This window comes from Sciurus vulgaris, assembly GCF_902686455.1.
Source record: "Sciurus vulgaris genome assembly, chromosome: 11".
Taxonomy (NCBI): domain Eukaryota; kingdom Metazoa; phylum Chordata; class Mammalia; order Rodentia; family Sciuridae; genus Sciurus; species Sciurus vulgaris.
The window spans coordinates 59,427,407-59,453,917 of record NC_136472.1 but is presented as its reverse complement, the minus strand read 5'-3'; the positions used below and the strand labels follow the sequence as shown (position 1 = coordinate 59,453,917).

General features: G+C 43.4%; 1 protein-coding gene and 1 long non-coding RNA gene across 8 annotated transcripts in view; one reads left to right on the top strand and one right to left on the bottom strand.

Annotated features, from left to right (window-relative positions):
• The window catches only part of TEAD1 (TEA domain transcription factor 1), a 252,506-nt gene that overhangs the window by 205,142 nt on the left and 20,853 nt on the right, over positions 1-26,511 (top strand). For all 7 annotated transcript variants that reach the window (XM_079102706.1, XM_079102709.1, XM_079102707.1 and 4 more), the window contains one exon: positions 13,391-13,564. In XM_079102706.1, coding sequence (XP_078958832.1) covers positions 13,391-13,564 — 174 coding nt within the window. The remainder of the gene's footprint in view (positions 1-13,390; positions 13,565-26,511) is intronic.
• Positions 14,397-26,511, bottom strand: part of LOC306639284 — a 39,438-nt gene continuing 27,323 nt past the window's right edge. Inside the window, exon 2 of the long non-coding RNA XR_013757602.1 lies at positions 14,397-18,176. This is a non-coding gene — a long non-coding RNA (uncharacterized lncRNA). The remainder of the gene's footprint in view (positions 18,177-26,511) is intronic.

Here is a 26,511-nt window from a genome sequence, read left to right as displayed (position 1 = left end):
GTGGTATTTTCAGTCTGCAGTTGGTTGAATTGGAGGATATAGAGCCCATGAATACAGAGGGCCAGCAGTTAGAGTAAGCCAAGCTGATGGTGAGTGCTAATATGGAGTAACAGACCTTCCTCCTCACAATTGGAAGTTACTTGAATTGAAAATCTTTGATCTCAGAAAACAGTAATACCATCTAATATATATGTTGATATTTATGACTTGCATTATGATATTAAATGATATCAGATACTGCCCATAAAGCCATGCCACTACTGTGAAATTATTTTTCTACAACCTTAATCTCAGCTGTGGATATCACTTGTCATAGTCTCATGTTATGAATACTATTTTGCAGTTAAACATGTATGAGTTAAATGTATGTAAATGAGGACAGGACAGGTTGGAAACAGTCTTTTTTTTTTTTTTCAGTGCTGAGGATTGAACCCAGGGCTTTGTGCTTTTGTGGCAAGCACTCTACCAACTGAGCTACATCCCCAGCCTCAGAGTCAGTCTTTGATTTAAGTGGAAATGTGAGGGCCTGAAGTGTGGTTCTACTGCTAGAAGAAAGTTGTGGTTGGCTGACTAATTGAAATGAGGAAGAATTATCAAAATCATTTAAAGCTTTTGACATGTTCTCTGGCACCAGTCTCTCAAATCATATAACATATTCTGTACTCGGCAAATACCCGGTGCTGTTACAGTAACGGTGTCATACCTTGGGACCCAGCCTATGCCGAAAGACTGTAATGTGTGGATGCTTTCTTTGGCTCTGAGATTTTTTTGTGATTTCCTGAACATTAATTTTTACTATATTTTTGTTCCATTGATAGAAAGATTAAAGCCATCTAAAATATTCAACTGGTACATTTTAACAGTTGGATATGCTGTAGTTAAAATTTAAGAATAAATATTAAGCTATTGATTTGATAAGGAAGCCATAAAAAGTGACTGATATATTAGCCCTAAAGCAATCTAAACTGCACATTTAGATTTGCTAAATCTTCATTGCATACATGCATTTCTCCTCTATTTTTTTTTTTTTTTTTTTATTGGTGGTTTAAGCTCATTGGAATCATGGGATTATAAGAGTTTTTTTTTTTTTTTTTTTTTTTTTTTTTAAGTAGAAGAGAGATCGTAGGTATCATGGACAGCAAAGAAAGAAATTGACTAGCCAGGAGCAGTGCTGCTTCTTTTCTCAGTGACTCTCTGCGAGGTAGCTGTCCTATTCCCTTCTACAGAAAAGCTTGGAGAGATTACTGTCTTAGAGCTGGTGGCAGCCAGCACTAAGCCTTTTCCCATATCCGAGGAGAGAAGACATGACTGTTGCATACCTAGGGAGCAGCAAAACCAAGAAACTAGCTTGCCCCCTCCTCTGCCTAGGGCTGCTGCCCTTGGAACCAGCATTTCTTTAAACTCAATCTTTGACGTATTGCATGTCGGTATTGCCATCACTAAAGATTTGATGATGTAACTTCTACAGTACTAATACTGGTACTAGAACCAGGAGTGGTGTCAGCCAACAACTTCTAAATGTTATTTCTGTGTGCCAACACTATGCATTATCTCATTTAATCCTTATGAAGTAGCTTGACTGGTATCAGACAGCCATCTGATAATCGGAAATGGGATTCAGATCCAGGCCTGTCTGCTGACTCCACATCCTGAGATTGTGACCGCAAGGCTGTTTGGTCCATTTGTATCTGAGGAGTGGCCTGTTTTTGTCACCCAGGGCTATAAGAAGCTAATGAAGAATAATCAGGGGATGCTCGCCCCCTGCTGGTTCTGCATCATGTGTGCACTGCCTCCCCAAGTTGGTGGTTGTTTATATTGGTAGAGAACCAGCAAGTCAGTCCCTCTGTTACCTTTGGCTCTAGTAGAAACTAAGAGAAAAACAGCAGAAGGTGAAGAAAGGAAGGAAGAGTCTAAAAAACAGCGACTATTTCAGAAGTGGTTACTAATGCTAGAAAATATTCTACATGGTTTTAATGTTGCATATCAAAGGAACGTCAAGTGCTAAGTACAGGATCCTCCACCCAGGGCTGGGTTATTTAAAAAGGCTTGGCCTGAAATCAAGGTCCAGCTTCTGGAGACCCAGTTAGGCAGCTGCTTCTTTTTATACACACACAAACTCATCTTGGGGAACCATAAGCTGCATCCTGTGTGTGCCTGGAGAGCAGTTTTGCTGATAAAGCTTAGATGATTCTTCAGCCCCCACCCTCTCCCAGCCCTGCGGCCTGGCGGGTTCCTTCAGCCCCTTGGCACAGCCGCATCCTGCTCCACAGCTTGCAACCCTGTCCGTTCACACTTTGCCAGCAACAGCCTGGGTGATTGATGCCTCCTGTGGTCTGGATGCCAGAGTGAACAGGAACAGGAAGGGAGCAGGTGAGGGGTTTACTTAGGTAGGAGTTATGCAATGGGAGGAGGGAAAACTTAGGGAGAACAAGAGGGAGAAGCGAGGGGATGATTCTCCTTAGGCCGTGAAGATGCAGTGTCTGAGGAGGAAGGGAAGCTTTCTGTGCTGTGGTTCAGAACAACCCTGACCAGGGAGGGCGCCCCACAGTGCAGCGTGGAGGCTCCTGGGAGTACTCCAGCAGTGGTGATCGCCAGCACCTGCTGAGGCACATCGAGATCTGGGCGCCAAGCATTCTGCTGTGAGTTCAGGAACACTAAGTAACTTTGTCAAGGACCACTGCTAGGGGTGGTGGCCATGCCAGGTTTGGCTCCACTGTGTATCCTGAGCCACTTCACTCAACTTTTGAAGAAATGATGACACTATGCAAGAGTAAAACAGCCACCTCCAAAGTGTGAGCTCCCCATCAGGGCTAGATGTCACAGGCCCTTCAACATGTTGTAGGGAGCTGAGCTGAGCTTTCTCTGAGTTGCTTTTCCAACCTTTTCTGGGATTGTTTCAAGTTTCTGAGATTCTTCTCAAAGCCCAGGGCAAGGAGCAAGAGAAGCAAAGTGTTCCTGCCTGTGTTCTAGAACTTATCTTCCATCATGTTCTAGTGGCATCCTCTCCTTGTAGAAATGGAGAACTGATGTTTGAATCTGTACAGGTTCTGGGGGACCTGGGGAACTTGGAGCTAATGACTTTGCAGCTCGGCCTCAGTTTCCAGTTGGTGAAGTGAACATAACCAGTTCTCTCTCTCTTTATTACTGTGGTAATTACAGTTAATAACATATCTGGACATTCTGACTACTTCACTAATGGTTTTTGAACTTGTCTTATAGTAATATATTGGGAGATCAGGCTAGAGAACTGAACAAAGGACAGGCTTGGGCACTGTGCTTACTGGATAGTTTGGAATCTGTTGAAATTCAGGTTGGATACAGAATTTTTTTTTAAATAAATTTTTTTGTACAGGTGAGTTCACATGGTCAAAAATCTACAAGCATAAAAGAATGAGAAACTTCCCTTTCTTCTAATTCCTGCCCCACACCCAAGAAAGTAATCATTGCTACTACTTTCTTAGGAATCTTTCTAGAAGCTTCTAGAATGTGGATATGTATTCTCCACCCACCTCCCTGTTTAAAAGAGGCTGTGATCTAGTATATGCTTCAGGAAGAGAGTAGCTGTAGCATAGAGAGGATGGGCTGGAGAGAAGGAAGTGATGCTGCTGGTCCAGGCAGTTGCTGACGAGGACCAAAAAGACCTTGGGGATTAATTAGCTGTGAGAGATGGAAATGGAACGACTGAGCTTTTGAGGCTGAGTTTGCTGGTACAAGCTGAAGAATGATGGAATAGAGGAGGAGGCAGGATTGCTAGGAATTATCAGGGTGACAGTGTACTTTCTTCCCATATGTGGTAAAGGTGTTGGAATTGGTATTGGAAACAGACTCAGAGAGTTTAACATAGCCCAGGACACAGTTATTGCACAGCAGGGTTGGCTATTTGAACTTTGTCAGAATCAAAAACCAGGGCTTGAGGAATTTTAGGGAAAGTAAAAGCACCACACAGGAAGGACTGGTCATTCACAAGTGCCTTCCCACATATCAGCTCAGAGTGTGGGAAAGTGAGGCTGACCCCACCCCTGGGGAAATGGGAACCCAGATGTAGGTCTCACAGACAAACATTTGCAGTAAGGGGAAAGTCAGGGTGCTTGATTTGGGCTCCAAGAGAGGAGTGAATTCCTGAAGGTGGCCTCTGCTTGGGTGTTGGAGCACCTCAGACAGGAGGCAAGGAGCTCTTTCTCCTGCAGCATCTGGCCCCTTATCTTCATTACTGAGAGGCTGGAACAGGCCAGAGACCTGGGGCTTCCAGGTTGTGGGGGTAGGAGCCAGCAGTCCTTATGGCCTAAGGAACCTAGGTTCTCCGCTCTGGGGAACTGCAGGCCTCTGGCTGAGACTGCTCTGAAGTTCTGCAGATACCTCCTGCAGATAAACTTATTCCCTTCCCAAGGATGATTTAATTCTCATATCTTTATAGCCTCTTTTGAAGGCCTACATTGCCAGATCGACTAACATTCCAGATCTTGACTGTGGTTTGGAGGATGTGACCAGAGCAGCTTCAAGGAAGTGCAGCATTGATGAGCCCCGTACAGGGAAGCAGGGCGTGGCGGTAGTAGGTCAGAGAAGTAAATCAGAAGCAGGGTTTCAATTCCAGATTGCCAGGAGACCCCTGCCTGTGTCTTGGACAGGCTGGAAAAGGGCAAGGCTCACTGGGAAGCTTTCTAACAGTGATTCCATCTTGGAGTGGGGAGTGATGATCAGGCAATTCCCATTTCTGGTCCTTGGTTTAGCAGCCGCTTTCTCTCTCCTCCTTCATTGTTTGCATGTGGCTTTCATAACAGTCAACAGCACACAGCACCTGTGCAGCTCCCCAGGGCCTGCATAGAACTTTCACATTTATGTTTCGTCTAACCTTTATGTTGGCCCCTGGAGATGAACAGACCAGGCACATCCATGTGTTCAGGTGAAGAAGCCAAAGCCCAGAAAGGTTAAACTTGCTCCCAGCCACACAGCTCAAAAGTAGCAGAGCCTGGTTTCTGACTCATGTGCCGTTAATATGTCTATCACATGCTTGGAATAAATGGTCAAAGTACATTTGGCATTCTGTGCTCCTGGAGGAAGGCTACAGCTGGTTTCAGAGTTGGATGTGTCCAGTCCTTGGGCCTCTCCAGGGTTTTCCTCTTATGTTTTAGCAAGCACTGTCTTCCACTAGGACATGGGAGGTGGAGCGCCTTCCCAGGACGGAGGTGATGGCAAGACATGGCCTGGGCCCTGGCCCCCTGCAGTCCTGCGTGATGCTGAGCTGTCCTGTGAGCTCATCTGCACCCAGCACACACCCTCCTGTGGCAATAGCCTACTGCTGGGTGGTTTATTCTGTCTCTGAGCAGGTCTGGGAACTTACCCTCTTTCTTCATTAGCCTTTGGGGATGAGGCAATTGAAAGCATCTGGAAATCCGGGTTTTATAGACATTTCACGGAGGCCCCAGCCAGGCCTCCATCTGCTTTCCTTGGCAGGTCAGTTCCCCACCCGCCTGCCTTCCCAGTGGCCATCCCACACTCAGCTGGAGGGCTTTTTTCGCTGCACTTCTCTCTCCTAAGGAAAACAGCAGCCCCTCTGTGGATATGATGGTGAAAATGGGAGGTTGGGAGGGTGAATCCCCCTGTGAGATCCTGGAAGTGTTTCCAGTGACGTTTCTCTTCTGGGAAGAGCACAGGCCAAGAGGCGCAGCAGCATCCAGGGTGAGGTGGCCAGGATAGGGCTGATGCCCTGCGTAGTTAGCAGAGAAGAGAGCTCACTGCAGGTTCACTTCCTCCCTAGTAGGAGCAAAGTGCAGCCACCCTGCTCCCATCCCACTCTGGGCAGTTTGTGCAAGTCACTTTCTTAGGTTGGCTCCACAGCCATTCCTTGTCCCTGCAGGGCTGGGGGGACCATCACAGTCTGCCCTGGGTATGGCTGGACCCACAGTCCAGTGGGAACGTGACACGATGTAAATGTAGGTGATTTGTCCTTGTTCTGTTCCAACTTGTACATTAGCATCCCTTGACATGAGTTATTTGTCTTGGTTTCTTTAAATTCTTAAGTGGATTATAATTTTTTTTTCTCTTAGTATTATTTGACAGCAGTCATTTTTCAAGGTTTTACTACGTTCTTCAAATACTTGGAATTTTTGGGACAAGTTTAGGAGAAGGCTGCCACCTTCAGGCCAGTACACTGCTCTGGCATATTTTAAGGCACAGGTTTGTAGGGCTTTTCTTTTCCTTTTCTACAAAAATGAAACTGCCTCATCAGAAGTCTCTAGAATGGATTAGCAATACTTTAAAAGAAAAAAATATATATATAGAGAGAGAGAGAGAGAGAGAAAGAAAGAAAATAAATCCCCAGTGACCATTTTTATAAGTTCTATTCTGGTTTGTCTCATCTGCAGTGTTGGGCAACCTCCCAGGCTACCCCCAGCCCACTTTTGAGTACAGTTGTTGTGTGCTGCTGTGAAGGGACCTCCAGGATGTGGAGATCTAGAGAGAGCACTGGTTGTCCAAGGGAGGTACAGGGGCCAACTCGGAGGCCTCCATGTCAGCCACCCTGCCTTCCAGTGCCGATGGTATTATCCCCACCATAGGAATCACACCAACGTGTCTGAAACTTTCCTCCCTTCATTTCTGTTTTGTAGCTGTCAAAGGGACAGCACTGATTTCAAATTAGCTCATCTTAAGAAACATGCTTAGAAGGGCAAATAACAATAATGACATTATGTGCTAGGCACATTGTCATATAGGGAGCATGAGAAAAGGGACCTGTAGAATAGCTGTAGGGGATAGGAAGGACCTTTAGTCAACCCCCATGGGATCCAGATACCCATTTGCAAGCAGATATGTTGAGTTTTTAAGATTGCATTTGCCTTTATTACTATTCGAAACTGCTATGAAGAACAACTGAAGAGACTATAGGAGTAGAAAGAGATAACGGGCATTTCCCAAAGTCATAATAGAAATCCATGTGCTAAGGTTACGTCAGGTGCGACCATAGTCCCAGGTGGTTTTGATCCAGGTGGGGTTTTGCTGGTACAGCATCTGTCTTCTGGGGGCTCTACATGCACCCGGGTGCCTCAGCTCCTGCTCAGCCGTCCTGAGACCTTGAACTCTATGAAAGCTTTGCAGTCTGACTCAAGTTCCTTTACAGTCCAGGGAACTTGTGGCCAACATAGAGTAAACATCCCGAAGTCATATTTTTGTTTCCTTTTATAGTTCATTCCCTTCCTCAAAACTCCATGGTGTTCCAAAATAGTTTTTGATTGACTATTTGTGTAAGTTAAGAAAGTAACACCTGTGCATCATGCATGAGCCACATCCAGCCACAAGGCCCATAAGGAAAAGCAGCAGTCTGCTGCCCTGTGCCTCCTGCCTCCCAGTTCCACTCTTTAGAGACAGCTCTGCACAGCCCTTTCAGCCATTTCTTGGTGTATCTATCTCCACATGTGTAAATAACATGCTTATATTCTACGTCTCATTCCACCATTTTAGACATCATGTATTGACATCTAACTGTGGAGGACTAGAATTTAGCTCTCTAAATTCGGCCTGCACCACCTACTCTCCACTCTTCCCCCACTTCCCTCTACTCTTCCTTCTCACTTTCAAATAGCTTTGGTTTAATTAACATTTAGTGCACATTCTGCACACAGCACTGTAACATATTAGACCCACTTCCTAGTGACAAAGGCTTTGTTTTTTCCTCAGCAAGTCATTGCCTCCTTTTATTTTTATTTGTTCTGTTTTTACACACCTCCACAAATTCAGCCTTAAATTTTGTCCCAGCACTCCTAACACTCTCCAGATGATGGTGTCAATCAGGGAATCTCTCAGGTCCATTCTCCTTGGTGACCTCCCTCCTATCCTCTCCGGACTTGTTGCTGACCAGGTCAGTGTCCAGCTGTTTTCTGGTTAGTTCCTTGACCTTTCTTCTGGGACCAGCCCTATCTCTATCTTTTTTAAATTTACTTTCTCATCTTTTAGGCATATGTCCTTCTTTAGCTGCTGAGAAAAGGTGCTTGGAAGGTTGTTTTTTTCTGAGACCTGATATATCCAAGAGTGGATTCTATTCCTTCATGTCATGGATCATTTGTTTTTTACCTTGGACTTGTGAAACTTTATTCACATTTTCTAAGTAGATTCTGCATATGTTCTTGTTAATGAATAACACTGTACTGGAAGTTATGTGATGTGCAGGAGAGATAGTAATGGATTTCTTTAATGTCCTCATCTTCTCTGTAGGAATCTATTAGAACATCTGTTTACATAGGCGCCATATCATTTTGACTGGAAGCAATGAGCTAGTTACATACAGTCTGTCGAGTCTGAAGATGAGCACCTTGTGGTATTAGCTCATGAATTTTTTCCTGTGCCCAACACAGTGCCTGGCATATAATAGATGATAGGTGTGCTGGTGGCTTTACTAAAATCTATCAAATAAATGTGCAGAGAGAGTATCATTTCTGTTGCTGTCCTTGGTACATTGAGGATCAGTTGTGCCTCTATTGAGTGCCTATGAGACTTTTTAAAATCAAATGAGTCAAAGTAAACTATTTGAGGTATTGAAGAAAAGTCTAGTCTTGGGCTTCAGCATAATGTGTTTCTGCTCACATATTGCCCCAAATAACCTTCTTAGGAGAGTATTTGTTTTCTGCCCTATATGATTGCCCACCCGCCTTTGTTTTGTTTTGTGTGTCACCTATAGTTTGGGGGAAAAGTACCATAGATGGAGGAAAAAATTAGATTTATTTGGGAAGAATGGTGGAAAGCATGCAAAAGATCTAGCATAACCAGATGTGGTGGTATACTCCTGTAGCCAGCGGCTCAGGAGGCTGAGGCAAGAGGATTACATGTTGGAGGCCAGCCTTAGCAATTTTGTAAGGACTTTCACAACTTAGTGAGACCCTGTCTCAAACTAAACAGGGTTGGGGAATGTGGCTCAGTGGTAGAGTGTCCCTGGGTTCAATCCCCAGTACCTTCCATCCCCACCAAAAAAGAAAAGAAAAATCTAAATCTAGCCTTTTTCTCTCATAAGGAGAACTGGCAGAATAGAAAGTAGTGACAGCTTCACCAAATCATTTTTAGAATTTTAATTTCGTGAAAACTCTTAAACCTCAGTGTGTCAGGTAGATTCTTCTTTTGAGTCCTTTGCCCTACTCAGGTTGAGTTAAGGGGAGAATGAGGTCTGTTTGTTTCGATGTTGTGGTCTCCAGGACACCTTTAGTCCTTTGTATTCTTAGAAACAAAGTCACCTCTTGGCAGGAGTAAAGTCACTCAGATGCCAACGGTCAGGGTTTGGTTTCAAGTCACCAGCCTTGGAAAGGCAGTGCCTGATTTCCTTTGGCAAAGACAGCCTGTCCCTTCTCAGTTCCTTTCAGCCACTTAGGCACAGAGGTAATGTCCTCAAAATAGACAGCTTTGAGGACTCTGTCTGATGTATTTGTGAATCATTATGTTTATCCTGGGTTCTAATTTAATCTCACAAAATTTTGGAAATACTATTTAGTCACCCGCTCCCCCGCCACTTTCTTCTCAAATGAACTTTCAGGAAACATTGATTGAGCAGAGTTAGAAAGGCTTGGGCTTTTTCTTTTGAGAGATAGTGTGGTTGATATTTGCAGCAAATGCAAGGGCCGTGGGGTTTACAGATCCAAGTTTTATTCTTAACTCCAGGACTATTTCCGGCTGTGTGACCTCAGGCAACTTGGTTCATCTCTAAGCTCATATTTCCTCATCTGTAAAGTGATTTTAATAAAATCCTGCAGCATCGATGTGAGGCAAGGATAACCTGAGATCACACACATGAAGAGCACATTGCTTACAGCAGCCAGTGAGCACAGGTGCATTCCCTCCCGATGGCACAGGTGAGAGGCCCCACCCCGAGCAGGTCATGGGAGTTCGTAATCGAGGACTTGAACTGTCACAGGACTTCACAACTTAATTCTAGCTACCTCTAGCTCTTGGCTTATTTGTGTTTATTTTTCTTCACTAGGCAGGAGGGATAGCTAATGGCAGGAAAGTTCTTTTGCTTCTACCCCAGGATCTACTTAATCTCACACCATAAGGATAGTAATCTTAGCAGCCCCTACTTATCCGTGTCTGCCAGGCCCTACGCCAGCACTTTCTGTGTGTTATTTGTGTTGTACAGGCGTCTTATCCCCATTGTAGACATGAGAGAACTGAGATTTCAGGATCGGTCTGGCTCTAAGGCTTTCTACTTTGTTCTCAGCACCTGGTTTTCAGCTACCCCTTCATGACCCCCAATGAAGTATGTTATAATTTACCTTCCTGACCTCTTGAGGCATTGTCCTTGAGTTTAAACAGGGACATCTGAATGTCCAGAGGAAGACTTCAAGTTTCACAGCTATTTAACATCATCCCCATCCCCGACAGCCCATGGTGACTGGAAGGACAGGATTGCTGGGAGCGTGCAGCTTAGGTAGGGAATCAGATTCAGTCACGGGTGTCCCCAAGGCTCTGCTGTGCTCCATTCTTTCCCATGAACTGTCCCTACAGGAGACAGCAGTATTGGTGGAAGTGGTGTGGCCCAGAACCAGGTAGGGCTGGGAGCTAGCTTCAAGCAGAGGTTATCAACCAGAGTTGGCTGCATAGACATACAGATAGCTGGGTGTGTAGGTAAGGAAGGAAAATACTAGTTTGTCTTCTGCTCCCAGGGCCTACACCCCACATTCATCTTTTCACCTCTGATTGCCTTTACACCACTGTAGTCTGTACTCCTGACTTGCCGGGTTTTTTTTTTTTTTTTTTTTAAATCCTTTTGCCTACTAATGAGACTATAGCTCCCCAGTAGTGGTAATTGTGCCTCATACCTTTCTGCAGGCTTTTGTTTGCTTATGATTGAAAAGACAATGAGGCAACATTTGAGAAAATCTGTACAAAGACCTGCATCCCCATAACCTCATGCCCCTAACGTAACGACTTTGGCTTTCTACTTTTTAAATTTCTCCCAGCACAGGCTCACTTTCTTCCTCCTTAGTGATCTGTAGCTTCTCATCTTTCCCATAGACCACCCATCCAGTCCCCATAGCAGGATCTGTGTAAGAGCTAGGTAGGTTTCCCTTTTTCATTTACCGGGAACCTTTTAGGTTCTTGGAAGCCTTGATAAAGATATCACTCTAGGGCTGACTAGGAGAAGGCTTGGCCATCCCCTAGAAGATACCAGCCCAGTCACACGTACATATGTGGGACAGAGGCTTCAAATGAGCTGTCTGACCTCCCACCTTTGAGCATCATGACCAGAGATCCATGGTATGGTAGCAGGTTAGCACTTCCTTAGGATGTACTTGTAGGGTTTCGTGACCAATTGAGTTTGGGAAACTTGGGGTTACCCAAGGTTTTAAAAATCTTTCTTTATGGTGGTGCTCTCAATACACTAGTATTCACTGTGAATCTCAAAGAGGGAAGATTTTGTTTTATTTATTTATTTATAACAACAATGTGTATCAAGTGCTTACTCTTCGTTGGATCTACAATATCCGGAAAACCCTTTGTAAAGTATCTCAGTTCAACCCTTTCATAACCAAATGAGAGAAAGTCCATCACTGTCCCCATTTTAGAGACTAGGGAGAAACCTGCTGCTGTCACATCTAGTTGGCAGTGAGGACAAAGTTTCGTGCTTGAGCAGACTGAGTCTGGACTCCACGTTCTTTTTTAATGCTGGGCATTGAACTTAGAGGTGCTTACTGAGCCACACCCCCAGCCCTTTTTTGTATGTTATTTAGAAGCAGGGTCTTGTTGCTTGCTTAGGGCTTCGCTAAGTTGTTGAGGCTGGCTTTGAACTAATGATCCTCTGCCTCAGCCTCCCAAGCTACTGGGATTACAGGTAAGCTCTACTGTGCCCAGCCGCATGTTCTTAATAACCAATATTCAGTACTTGTATAGGCAGCTTTGACTAAACCTTCTGTTATGGGGATTAGTACTCAGAGGGATAGTAGTCAGTAAATTGCTGATTTAAACCTGGGAAGTGAGTGGGGATTGCTGGATGAGGAAAGGAGGTGGGGTTTCTCTTAGAATCCTATCAGGTTCTGAGCCCCTGGAAGCCCTACACCCTGGACCTCTTTGTAACACTTTCAGCTGATGTTACTGCATCCTCAGTGGGAGAGGCAGGCATGGGAGACTGCAGTACAGTGTCTAGACCAGTGGCTGACAAACTTGGCTGCACGTTGGAGTTCATCCAGGCAACTTTAAAAATGACTGATGCTGGACTGGGGGTATAGCTCAGTAGAGGGAGTGCTTTTGTAGAGTGTGCAAGGCCCCAGAGTCAATCCCCAGCACCATAGGACAAAAAGAAATTACTGATGCCTAGCTACATTCTCAGGGATTCCAGTTTAGTCAGGGTGAGGCCCAGGCATAAGTGAATTTTTGTTTTTAAAGTATTGGGGATTGAACCCAGGGGTGCCCTACCATTTAGCTACATCCCCAGCCTGTTTTATTTTTTATTTTGAGACAGGGTCTTGCTAAGTTGCTGAGGCTGACCTTGAACTTATGATCCTCTTGCCTCAGCTTTTGGAGTCACTGGGATTATAAGTATGCGCCATTGTACCCAGCCAGCATTGGTGATTTTTAAGTTCTCCTTGGGGACTGAAACATGGTCTGAATTGAAAGCTGTTATTTTGGATATATTCCTTTGTGGTCAAGTTATCATGTCTTATATCAAAGCAAGGGAAGAAAGAGTGTCTTTTGTAAGTTAAATGATATAGCCAAGTCTAAGTCTTTTCTATGTTTGTTTATTCACAAGTGACATATGTTCTTTGCTACTGTCCATATAGACAGTAGATCCTGCCTTCTTGGAACCCTGACTTCACACTGATGACCACGTATTGACCATCCCTTACGCGGAAGTTTTGGATGGGTTACTAAGGGGACTGATGGCAAAGAGGCTCAGTGCTCTTATTCCTACTAGAAGGAGGAATTCAGGAAGTTTTCAGGTACCATGGCTCAGCCCACGCCTACACACTGCTGTTTGGAGACCTGAGGCGAGAAGTGCATTCTGGGTGATGACATCATGTAACTACACACATATTTTTTTGTTGGGCTTACATTGTAAATAATGGACTCCAAAAAGTGCTCCTGTCCTCTTCAGCTGAGTCAGGTGAAACTGGATAGTAGAATTATTCCTTGGTTTGGTAGTTGGCAGTTATGGTATTGTTCATTACTATGTCTACAAAAAAAGTCTTTTTTAGGCACTTCAGAAAATATGACCTTGTCAATAAAAGACAATGATTGTGTTAACCATAAACTCTAATAGCTTTTCTTAACATTCCTCTTTTCAAAGGCACAGACCCTAGGCGATTCAAGGCCGAATGCTGAAATTTCAAGATTGCCACATTTAATCCAATTCAAGATGTGTAAGTCCCTGCTTGATCCAAGGGTTTGTAATGGGAATGTCTCTGTCGGTTTCTTACAGTACAACAAACACCTCTTCGTGCACATTGGGCATGCCAATCATTCTTACAGTGACCCATTGCTCGAATCAGTGGACATTCGTCAGATTTATGACAAATTTCCAGAAAAGAAAGGTGGCTTAAAGGAACTATTTGGAAAGGGTCCTCAAAATGCCTTCTTCCTCGTAAAATTCTGGGTGAGTAAAACCATCACTGTAATTTCTGTGGTTTGTGTCTAAATGGTTGTGTTTTGGGTGTGCACGCGCACAGCACCGTTGGCCGTAGGCTCACACTGACTGCACCTTTGTCTGCTTCTGCAGAATTGCCAAGGGAGCACAGACTCGCATCTGTGGGGCTGTCCTCTTGCGGGCCATGTGCATCAACTTGGTTCGCCTGGAGGCATTTGCAGTCTCTTTGGAGGGGTGAGAGACGGGTGGCCTCTTTGGCCTTCTGAGCTTACTCACGCAGTGACTCACAGATGGCTGGAGTCACAATGGAAAATATGGAACACTATTGCCTTTCTGTTTCTTCTCACTCCATTAAGCTAAGTGACCTATAAATTTCACTGGAGCATAGGACCTGGAGTTGGGGCGAAGTTATGTGCCTTGAGAACTTGTATCAGAGAGGGTACAAAATGGCTTTGCACAGTAAATACTTTATTCATGCTTTAAAAGGACATGAGCAAATTCCCTTTACTGCTGGAGCTTAGCTGATGGTCTGCAGGCTCTGAGAGTAATTTTGCTGTGCCTTTTGCACTAGTCAAGCCTGTACCAGAGTAGGTATAGGTATAATGGGTCTGTTTGAGGGTTGGAGGGTACAGAAGACCAAATAACCTGTTAGCACTGAGACTTGATAATTCTTCATTCTTCACAAAAAATGAGAAGAAAATCATTTTAAATGTTTGTGCCCCTTACCATGCCACTGAAGGCCCTAAATGACCTGGTTCCAGGGAGTTGTCTTTGGATTCTGCCTGATCCCTTTTGCCTGTCTGTCCTGCACCCCACCTAGTATATGTCTGAGTGCAGTTTGTTGTGTTTTTTTTCCCTTTCCTCCCTGTGCCAACAAGCAGAACATTGATTTTTCTTTTAGTCCCATTGCATTTTGTAGTTAATCAGTTCCCATGCTGGGTCATAATTATTTGGATGTGCATCCCACTCCCATCTGGACTCTGACTGCCCCCAGGAACCTTATTCATAGCATAGCCTCCATTTATTGAATGCCCGCTGTGTGCTAGGAGCTGCACTAAATGCTTTACATGCAATTCATCTCGGCCTCACAGTTTAGGTGGAATTTGCCTTGTGTCCAACTAAGGAAGCCGACTCAGAGATGACAAGGAAAAGGCTCTTGTAGGTGGAGACCCTGGCACTTGAAATCAGATCTGTCCAACTTTAATGTCCCTGGCTACATAGATCTTCATGGACCCTGGCCACAGACACTGTCAATTTTAGACTCTAAGCAAATGCCCAACAAATGTGGAACAAATGGATGACTTACAGAAAAATTCACATTTTAAATTTCTCGGGGGAAATTTGCATATTAAATTTAGTTTGTTTAGTCTATCCTTCCATGGTAACTCGACTTCATTTTTTGTATGTCCATATTGAAACTTGGATAGAGGTGGCCTTTTCTTTATAATTAACATTTATGGAATTGGTAATTCATGTGGACAGCCTGAAAAGCAGTAAGAGTCACTTTCCTTTTCCAAATTAGTGACTGCCATCAGGTGATCACAGTGGTGGTTGGAGATCAGTTATTATATGGTAACACAGCAGTTTTCACATGCAGCCAGTGAGCCCCTACTGGATTCCTCAGCATCCTTTTAATGGATTGACAAGGTCAAAATTGTTTTTATTATAATACTAAGTCATGATTTGCCTTTTCCACTCTGCTGACATTCACACTGATGGTACAAAAGCAATGGGATAGCCGGGCACAGTGGTGCACCCCTGTAATCCCAGCAACTCTGGAGGCTGAGACAGGAAGGATTGCAAGTTCAAGCAACTTAGCAACTTAGTGAGGCCCTAGCAAGACCCTGTGTAAAATAATACTGGGCTGGGGATGTTTTCAGTGGTAAAGTGCCCCTGGGTTCAATCCCCAGTACCAAAACAAAACAATGGGGTAAGTGCTGGCAGCTTAATAGGAACCAAGGCATCGATCTGCTCCACACCTTAAATGTGTGCGCCATTCAAAACAAGAGCAAGTCCAGCCAAGAGTGTCCTTTTATGAATTTTATTACATCTCGAACATCATTTTTAACACATTTAAAGTGAATGTGATGAGCCTGTCACATCACAGAAAACAACCAACGTTGTTTGTTGCTGAAGATCAAATTCAAGCTCACGAAGGAAAATCAGAATTTTGGGAAATTTGTATGCACTTCAGTGAACTTGACAGTTTCCCAATACTTAAAGATTCTCTGATGAGAACCGTGGTTAGATATTGTGCTAGAGAGATCAGTGGATTTTAGTGGAGGAGAGGATGAGAAGTTTGTGGTAAGGTTTCAGAGTTCCACACTGCAGCTAACCTTCAAGAATTTTGATGGCAGTATTAAAGAGTCCTTGAAGAGCCTATGCAAAATATGAAACAGCGCTGCCTAGGCATACTTTAATTTTGAAAAGATGTATAGTAGCATGTAATGAGCTTATTATTTTTTGAGCTTATTTTTGAGATTATTATTCTTAAGAAATGTAATAAGTATTTTTAAATTCTCTCAGTTTTATTGTCCAATGCTGAAAATATAGGCATTTGTAATCTACAATAAACAAAAGCTGTTCAAGGACCTTTGTATTTCTTTTCATCCTATTGAAGGGGTCCTGAGAGCAAAAAATTTGAGAGCCACAAGATCTAAAAAAAGATCTTAAAACATCTAAAAAGAGGATGTTTATTCAGGTTAATTAAACACAATAAAAATTATTAGATAATGGAAAACCACCTTCAGTACTTTCAAATGAAACAATAATAGTTCTTACTGATACTAAGATTTCTTGTAATTAGCATTTTGTTTGAATATAAATTGATATAGAGAATACGCATAGAAAGTTTTAAGTTTTTATTCCCAGAATTGCTCCTGTACTCAGTGGGGGATTTTAATAATAATGTTTAATAATAATGATTTTAATAATGGATTTAGTTAGGAATTACTCTGAGATCTCAGATATGTATTAAATTAAGACTTACAGGATTAAAATTGCACACTTCTGGGCTGGGGTTGTGGCTCAGTGGTAGGGCACTTGCCTAGCATGTGTGAGGCACTGGGTTCAAGTCTCAGCTCCACATATAAATAAATGAATAAAATAAAAAGTTCTTTCAACATCTAAAAAATATATTTTAAAAAATTGAATGCATCTATGAACATGATAAGGAAAAAACTACTCCTTCAGCATAATTGTTGGGAGACTTAACCTTTATAAGGAAATTCAGTTGTACCTATGCTAAAATAAAGGAGCAAAGGCAATTGAAATTAGGTTTGCAATTTGACATCTCATTGGTTTCCTCTAATGGCTCAGTGAAAATGACATTTACAATATCTGTCCTTGGACATCTGTACATTCCCGTGGGTGCTTCTTAAGTAAGTCTAATGCTTCCTTTTTGTATCTTTTATATTAGCAACTTGCTTAGCAGATTGTCCTGTTTTTCTGTAAATTCTGTAAATTACAAATACTAAGACCTTTCTCCTCCCTTTTTCTCAAAATGCCTCAAGTCTCTAATTTGTCAAAATGAAGAGGCCAACTCATAATTTGCTCATCTGATTGTTCCTGAAACTGTTCTCAGAGCCTCTGCCACCTCCAACCTGGGCTCATTTGGGCTAGACCAGGGGAAGGGTTGCTATGGAAGAAAAACCAGACGTTCCCTGAAGGACCCACACTTAAGCCCAAGATATGGGCACCTCAGCTCTTGGCCATTTGATACTTAGATGTGAGAGGGATGCAGGGAGCCAAGTAGAAGCCAATCAGTGGTTGCAGGGTGGAAGATTCCAGCTAAAATCCATGACACAAGCCCTAAAAACAGATGAGTGTTGGAACCAGGAATGCCACCTGCCTGTGCGATGCCAGCCTTGCAGTCTCTCAGGCCTCAGTGGTGCGGACACCCAGCAACCTGTCTTCATGGCTGGTGTCTAGTGAGATTTTTTTATTTTTTAAGAGCCTCATCAAAGTGTAATTTGCACGCCAAAAATTCACTTGTGCTGTGTACAATTTAAAGATTTTTAAAATTTTACAAAGTTGTGTAACCACACAATAATCCATTTTTAAAATATTTCTGTCACTCCAGAAAGATCCTCTGTACCCACTTGTAGTCAGTTCCTGTTTTCACACCAGTCCCAGGGAACCACTAATCTACTTGTCCAGCTTTGCCTTTTCTGGACGTTTCATGATATGGAATGATTCAGTGCATGGTGTTTTGCATCTGGCTTCTTTCACTTATTAAAAAGGTTTTTGAGATGCCTTGGTTTGGTAGCATGAGTCAGTAGTTAGCTCCTTTTTGGTGCATAATGGTGTGCCATTGTATGGATATGCTATATTTTGTCTTACTCTCTCTAGATGATAGGCATGTGGATTGTTTCTACTTTTCTACTTGATGCTATTATGAATGATGCTGTTAGGAAGTCTGTGCACAAATCTTTGTGTGGACCTGTAGTTTCATTTGGGGGGTATAACCTAGTATAACCTAGGTTATATGATAGATCTATATGCTTTTGAGAAACTGCCAGATTCTTTATACCACTTTACATTCTCACAAAAGAGATCTCAGGGGTTCACCTCCTCAGCCATTATGTCTGCTTGTGTTGGGGTGGTAGGGAATTAAGGGAACCTTTTAGACAAGGGAACTGGAGAGCAAAGGCACAGAGACGAATTGGGTGTAGTAAGTCTCAGGTGCATTGTAGTGTTGCAGCTGGGGGCCCGCTTGTATGGGAAAGGTAGGGGTGGGTTTTGGAAAGAAGAGGAATCCGGGTTTGGTTGTATCCACAGTAGGGAGTGGTCACTGGTTTTAAATTTTTTTCAGCCTAGATAGTAATGATATTCTCGTTATTGAGTATTAGACTTTCTCTGCATTGTTTGCATTCTAGTTTAGTTTTTGACCTTTTCCTTTTCATAGAAGCCTTCTACAAGTTGAGTGTCTCTTATCCAAGTGGCTTGGGACTGGAAGAGTTTCAGACTTTGGAGTTTTTGCATATTGGAATATTTGCATAGACTTTACAATTTAGCATCCCTAACCTGAAAATTCAAAATGTTTCAGTTCCATACTTTGAGTGTTATGTTGGTGCTTAAGTTTCAGATTTTGGAACATTTCAGACTTCAGATTAAGAATGCTCAGCCTGTATTTGTTTTCTTTTTCTTGTTTTTTGCCTTTTAAAAGGTTTACTTCTGTACCTTTTAATTCTATACCATATTTAATTTCAAAGAGAAGAAAGACGATTTTGCAGGAATAAGAGGGAAGGGGCTTTTCTCTTTTACATCAGAGTGTGAACCTGACATCATGAAGAACCTTCTTTAGGCCAGGCACTGTGTCAGGCATTAGCGCTTCCTTCAAATTATTTAGCCCTTGTCAGGTACTTGTGATCATTCCCCACCATGCACTTGATGAAATGGAGCCATAGGCAAAGTAACTTCTGTTAAGTCACACAGCTGACAAATGCCAGGTCTGCTGGACTCCTCAATCCACCCACCTCTTGCATAAAGTGTGTGGCCTCTGCTGGGGTCACCATTCTGTCACTAGAAACTGTGCTCACATCATTTCACTTAAATAGAAGCCAGTGATGTGACTGAAGGGTAGAAGCCTTGATTGTTTCTCTCTGAAGTTTTGTCCTTAGGGGGATGCTTTGGTGTGCATTTCCATGGGCTTAAGTGTGTGTGTGTGTGTGTGTGTGTGTGTGTGTGTGTGTGTGTGTGTGTGTGTGTGTGTTTATATTATAATGTTTTGCTAGTCTAAAAAAATAAAATAGAATAAAAATAATCATGCTGACTGGGAGAGAGTGCCCCTTCTGGGCCTAGCCAGCTCTTAGAGCAAAGGGCTCATCCAGGAACATGGCTTTCATACTTAGTCTAGATAGTCCAGAGGCAGACCTCCTCTGTGTGGCCCAAGTGCCCGGGGAGGCATATCCCTCCACCGTAATTATCCCAGGGCCACGTACAAGCCAACCAGGGAATGCCCCACAGCCCAGAGCTGGCCAGGATCATTCCAACTATGCAGTCCTAAACTGTCCACTCATCTGTGCCCAGATCTGTCTCCTGAAACCCCAGTAACATCCTGGGCCCCAGCTCTGCCCTTGTCTTCTGCCCTTTGACCCACTCTGTGTCCTGCCCACATGACCCTGCAAGACATGCAGTGCTCCCTGTCTCTGGCACCTGTGTGTATAAGTGAAGTCTTACCTGAACTTCTCCTGTGCATCCTCTTACGGCTGCATCTGGCTAACCCTCTCAGAGGAGGAGGCCAGATGCCAGGTGAATAGACCACCACTACAGGTTGAATATCCTTTGTCTGAAATACTTGTCACCAGAAGGGTTTTAGATTCCAGAGTCTTTCAAATTATGGAATGTTTGTAGAGACTGCTGGTTGAGTATCCCTAATTTGGAAATCCAAAATCCAAAAGCAGAAATACTCCATGATCTTTTTTGAGCACGCTTCAGCCTGGAAGAAGTTTCAGATTTCCGATTCTGACTTTCAGATTAGGGATGCTCATCCCATACCAAGAATTTTAGGTTTGATTCTAAATGTTACTAGAGATGTCAACAAAATTCTATTACTTGCCTTTGGGGGGATGGGAAGAAGCATAATGTTTACATTATAATTATAAATTCAGCATAGTGATATTCTGGATGGTCTTGGGAATAGATCATTTTTAATTCCATCCTGAATGTACCTTAAATACAATCTAATATGGTACACGTGTATGTAGTTTCAGTGAAGGAATGCATTAAACACATACCCTGATTTCTTTATCCACATCCTTCCATGTGGCCATATCCCTAATTATCATTTTTCATGACTACATCATATCTGCTTTACTGGATATATCATCATTTAACTTATTTTATTAGATTATGTGGCTGTATGTGTATGCACATATATGTTTGTAAGTGTGTAAGTAGCTAAGTTGCTTTCTAAAATACTCTAGCAGTTACTCCCTCATGCCAGGAATGCATAGATTCATCCTCTTGATCAGGCTTCTCTCGCATAATTTAAAACAAACAAACAACTTTCTATTCTCACTTTGTTTTTTTAATTCCTCTGCATCCCACAATCACATTTTCTTTCTACTCAAAAGCCTTTAATCTTTACTTATTCTCCATGGAAACAACTGTTATTATAAAGGTTTCAACAGACCACATTCCCTCAGTTTTGAGACATACTTGTTCTCATTTCAACAGTTCTAAAACTGGGATGATTCCCACACCTGACACCTGATGAAACACCTCGCCACCTGGGCAGAGGAGTATTTTGTTTTGTTTTGTTTTGTTTTTTTGTTTAATCAAAAAAAATTTTTTTAGATGTTGATAGACCTTTATTTTATTCATTTATTTATATGTGGTGCTGAGACTCAAGCCCAGTGCCTCACACGTGATAGGCAAGTACTCCACCACTGAGCCACAAGCCCAGATGAGAAGTATGTTTAGTATGCTGAAGTATTGCCTAGCTAGCCACCACCTTGTCACCTCAATCGAGTTATTTGTACTAGTAATACCAAAAACTGCTGGATTTTAGCTTAAATTCGAATCCCTATTTAAAACATCTCAGAAACATTAATGTTTCTACACATTAATGTAGCTTTGAAATTGTTACTGTTATTGAAGAGGACTTTGTTACAAGTGAGGCCAACATTTGTCCCTGGCAGATAGCCATACTTTTTTCTTCCTTATAAAACATGATTGGGTGCCACATGGGCACTGAGAAGGGAGACTGGCTGCCCCAGGAGGATGCTGGGCCTCCCTGCAGCATTAAGAGTCATGCACATGGGTTGCCAGTGATAGGGCAACAGTTGTGGAATTGATCAGAGAATTTCCAGCACTGCACAGGCTGGGTGTGGTTCAGCAGGTGCACCCTGAAGGAGGGAGACCCTAGAGCAGCTTGCAACTGACTGTCAAAAGGAGTTCATTTCCAGCTTTATGAAGTTTATAAAGGAGATAAAATTATGTACGGATTTAACCAAATAAGGAATGCAGATGAAAATTAACATCTTTGGAGGGAACTCAGGAACACTGGTTGAAAGAGAGCTGTATGTTTTTAACCTACTGTTCATAAGCCTTACAGCCAAAAACTGTTCATAATCATCTTTAGTATGGTAAAGACTCAGTCTTAAACTAATTGAAATAATAAAGAAGGTAATATGAAAGAAGTTGTATAGATATTTCATATTATCAGGTTATGACAAATCTTAAAATATACATTTCTTTTTTCTTCCAGATTGTCATTAAATTATATCTTACAAACTAGGATGTATGATGTTATGCTACAATAATAATGTTTTTGTTTTTGAAATTAATGGAATTATGATTATTCAACATAAACAATTAATGATATGTTCAAGGTCACGATTTACTTTCTTAACCTTATTTATCTTTTTTTAAGGAACAAAATGCAAAGTTACCTATGCTAACCACAACAGATTTTAGAAAATTGTATAAAACAGAGAAAGGGTAAGAAAGAGATCTGGCAAGAGGGCAGCCTTTAGAAGACACATCTATCTTTGTAGGAATGAAATCAAATTTGTTCAACAGAATGACAGCCCCTGTAAATGAAACAACTGGGCTGTATTTGAGGGGAAGAAACTGGGTGCACATGTGAGCGGGTGGAATGGACCCTCCATGAGAGTTTCAGCCTGTTTCTAGTTGAATTCTGCATGATTGAGGTCGGAATTGTAGACTCGAATCTGTCACTTGGAGCCACATTTCCCTGTTGCCCTTCACTATTCATGGAAAAGGGAGTAGGCAATATGGAATCATGTGCTCCCCACATGTTTTGCCCCATTGTCAGCAACAAAAGTTTTTTCATTTGAACACGTTTTCCATTTCTCCTTCTTCTTTCTCATCTCAAAGTATTGGTAAGTTTTGAAGTTACCTGGCTATTGGGATGAAATGATCCCAAGAAAGATTAGCAAAGCCATAGCACCCCATTCAGAGGTGTCTGTGGGGCTAATACCTATTAAATGTTCTCCAAGCAGACTGGGGCTATATGATTGCCTTCACCCAGGCATATCATCTCTTGATAGGCTGTCCCTCCCCAGCCCTCTTTTGTATTTTATTTAGAAACAGGGTCTCTCTGAGTTGCTTCGTGCCTTGCTAAGTTGCTGAGGCTGGCTTTGAATTCTCAGAATTGGTTCCATTTGTTTATTATTTCCGCAATCCCACAGTGCTGGGGACTCGAACCCGGGCCTCGAGCATGCGAGGCAGGCACTCTACATGATGGGCTATATCGCCAGCACTAGCTTTGAATTCTCAGTCCTCCTGCCTCAACCTCCCAATCTTGGTGGCCCTCCTGTTTCATGCACAGGAATAGAGGAATCAGTACGTTTGCACATCCACTTGTTTTGGTTTGATTTCATAACAGTGCCAGGGGCTTATTAGCACTTCCTGCTTTGGCAGCTGCCTGGCATTGTTCCCATGCTGCTCCCTAGTCCTGTGTCCTAAACTTCTCTGTAGGCCTTCCCAGGGGAGCAGGGCCTTTGTTTGTCCAGCAGTATAAGGTATGGAATGGATTTTCAAGTTTGTTTTCTAATCAGTTGGCTGAAAAGTTACTTTATTTCATTAAGTAGACAGACCTAGAGGAATTGCTGTAAATTGGAAATGCTGGCACTTAGCCAGTTCATACTAACACTGAGAGTGTATTGAGGAGTCATCCTCAAGGCATTTACAGAAGAAAGAGGAGCTCTTCCCACTGTCTCAGCCTGGAGGAAATAGACATGAGAGGTTCTGGCTTGCAGGCCTCAAGTCTGTGGAGTGATGGCAGGCAGTGGTACTCACAGCAGGTGAATACAGTACTGTGGGGTAGAGGTTATTGTGGAAGCACAGAGGTGGGACCCTTTTTGCCTGAGAACATTCTGGAAATCCTCACCAAACATGTGACATTTGAACTGAATCTTGAATGAATTTGATCAGCTGAAAAAAAAAAGTGGGAAAGAATTTTCAGGGTATACTTGTGCAGAGACTGCGACTTCTGCTGGAAAATCATAACAGGGTCCTTGTGGATGCTGGAGAATGAGAAGAAACATGGGCCAAGGCAGGTGGTTCTTGAATCACTTGCATGGAACGCAGCAGGAATGAAATCAAAGGATGGGACAATCTGGGAAGCGGGTACCAAAGCTTACTCTGTTTTTACTTTGATTCTGTTAACCTCTGCCACATGCCAGATACCGTTAAACCCTCAGGGCATCCAGACAGAATCTCTTAAATTGAGAGTTACCTTGACCTTACAATCCTTTCTGACAGCTCTCTCTCCTGGGTCGGCTGGCTCAGTGGTTGCTAACAACACCCAACTCAAGGGCCCAGCCTGCACATGCTGTCTAAACTCTGCTCCCTGCCATGATTCTAGACTGAGCCACTGTCTAAACTCTGCTCCCTGCCATGATTCTAGACTGAGCCACTGTCTAAACTCTGCTCCCTGCCATGATTCTAGACTGAGCCACTGTCTCCCGCTGCTGCTAGCCTGAGGTCCAGGAGAAAGCAGACACAGGCACCGGCGCGTCCCAGTGATTGCTGTCTTGGCTTCACTGTGGACCTGTTGGCATTCCACCTCGAGAAAGGCCTGAGAAGGAAAGAACTGACATGGCAGTCAGGGTGGCTGCTTATTTCCAAACCCAGTTTTTCAAGGAGTAGATGGATTATCTAGATTATCAGGGATTGTGCTTAGTTGTTTAAAATTGAACCTCCACCCTTGGTCATATGGGAAGTCCTCTGTCCCTGTGCTGATGGAGATTCAAGGTACATCCTCCTGCCATTCTAATTTACTTTTACATTTCAAAAGCAATACAGGTTTGTTATGAATAGTCCAAGCAGTTAAAAGAATATGGAATAAAAAGAAAAGAGATCCTCACTCCTGTACATGTCAGCCAGATCCCAAGATCTTAAATGTACCCTTCTAGGTCTTTAAATATGTATCTGTGAACATTATACATACACAGATACGTGGTTTGTTTTTTACTTTGAAAAAAAGAAAAAAAAAGAAGAAGGATTTTACTCCTATTACTCTGCAACTTCACCCCCCTGCCCCCATTTAAATATCTTGGGTGCCAGATGTTTCTTAGAGCAGTCAGAATTTGAGGATAAGTCTTTCTTTTTGGGGGGGGAGGTAAAGACAACTCCTTAGTAAAGTCAGATTTAGTAAAACAAATGGTGAACAGCCTAGTTAAATTTTAATTTCAGGTAAGCCATGATTACATTTTTGTTGGCCATGTGTCCCATGCGGTATTTGGGGTGTACATATATTATTTGGTGGCTGGGGGTTGTAGCTTATTGGTAGAGCACTTGCCTAGCCTGTGGAAGGCCATGGATTCGATCCCCAGTACCTCGGGGGCGGGGGGAGACCTAAAATATTGTGTGTTGTTTATCTGAAATGCAAATTTATCTGGGTACTTGTATCTTATCTGCATATAATTGTTACTTAAGTATAAATAATTGGTTGCTTTTGGGTTGTTGCTGTTCTAAGACATTTTGTGCACAAAGACTCCAACCCAGAAAAAGGTCCTGTTTTCTGGGAAAGCGGGTCTCTAGGCCAGTGTTCACACACCTGGTGAACACAAAGCGGTCAGGGCCTGCTCAGCTGGGTGCCCAGTCCTCATTAACTGCCTCTGTTGGAAAGAACTGGCCTGAGCAGCAGCATCTTAGTTGGGGCTGAGACCTTGACTCTTTCATCCAACCGCTGGGGTACTTGCAGGTGGCGGTTACCTGAAGTTGTATGGATGATATTAATTGAATTTTTTTTAAATGAATGCTGGTATTTGTAGGAATTTGCAATGCAAACAGCCAGCCTTTCAAGCAGTGCATATTGTAATTAGAGCAAGCTTTTAAGATTCTTTGAAGTACTAAATGTTTATGAAATTCAAATAGGGGTGCCAATCTGCACAATAAAGGGGCCCTTGGTGGTGTTTTTAAAAATCGTCTATTTTGTAGATGTAAATATATGCCATAATTAGTGGGAAGTAACTTGAAGCACTGGGCTGGCTGAGTTTATTCCTATTATTCTTATTTAAAACAGCTGTGGCCGGAGAGCTGCATCTGCTGTCCCGTTGTGTTGGACTGGGGCACAATGGCTTAAAGTGAACAAAGTGAATGTGCTCAGAGACCCACTTCCCTGAGGGCAGCTCCTTCACTCTCCCCAAGTGCTGGCTGTCTAGCTGGGGAGGTGTTTCACCATCACCCCGGCTTCCCCCACCCCAGGCCTCTGAATGCCAGAGGGGGTTTGGGCCAGGATGCAGATGCATGCAAATGAGACAGGCCGGGAGGGCTTAGGGGCCCGCCAGCTTTCTCCAGACCCCCCAGCTCGGCACTGTCGCTTAGGGCCCTTCTGCCGGGCGGCTCACTGCTCAGTGCAGAGCAATTGTCCTTTGGCGCCTGTGGGAGCAGCTGCAAGGCCCGCACGGCGTGCCCTGCCTGGCCGAACCTCACCATGTGGCAGGCCTGGACAGCTGCCCACAGCAGGGCCAGCTCCCGGTGCCGCCTGCCAAGGAGCCAGATGCTGCCATTGGAAAAAATTGCTTCACAATTTGAAATCTTGGTCCTTTGATCATGGCTCAGAGAGGATGCAGAGGAGAGGTTCAAAGCGGTGGTTTGAAAACGCCCGCCTCTCCTCGCATCCATCAGTGCCTATTATACTGTCTCTTGTCAGGGACAATCCTCTTGATGTTTTCATTTTTGCAACCAAGTAATTCCTGCCCAGGTCTTCCAAGCCCTCAGGGTGGAAGCGGGAGATGGGTAGGAAGGGAGTCTCCCTAGGCTGCTCCTGACCTGCCCCTGACCCCACCCCTGCCTCAGGGGTTATCTCCTTTCCTTTGTTCCTGCAGGCTTTTCCCCAGTGAAGTAGGTGACAGAAGTAGTTGTCACCAGCCAAGTGCTGCTGCTGTGTGGGCTGCACATTCCCGACAGTGGCAGCTGGGTTTTCACTTCCTCACACTTCCCGCTGTGGCCTGGTCTCCAGGGGCCATCGGAGGTTTTAC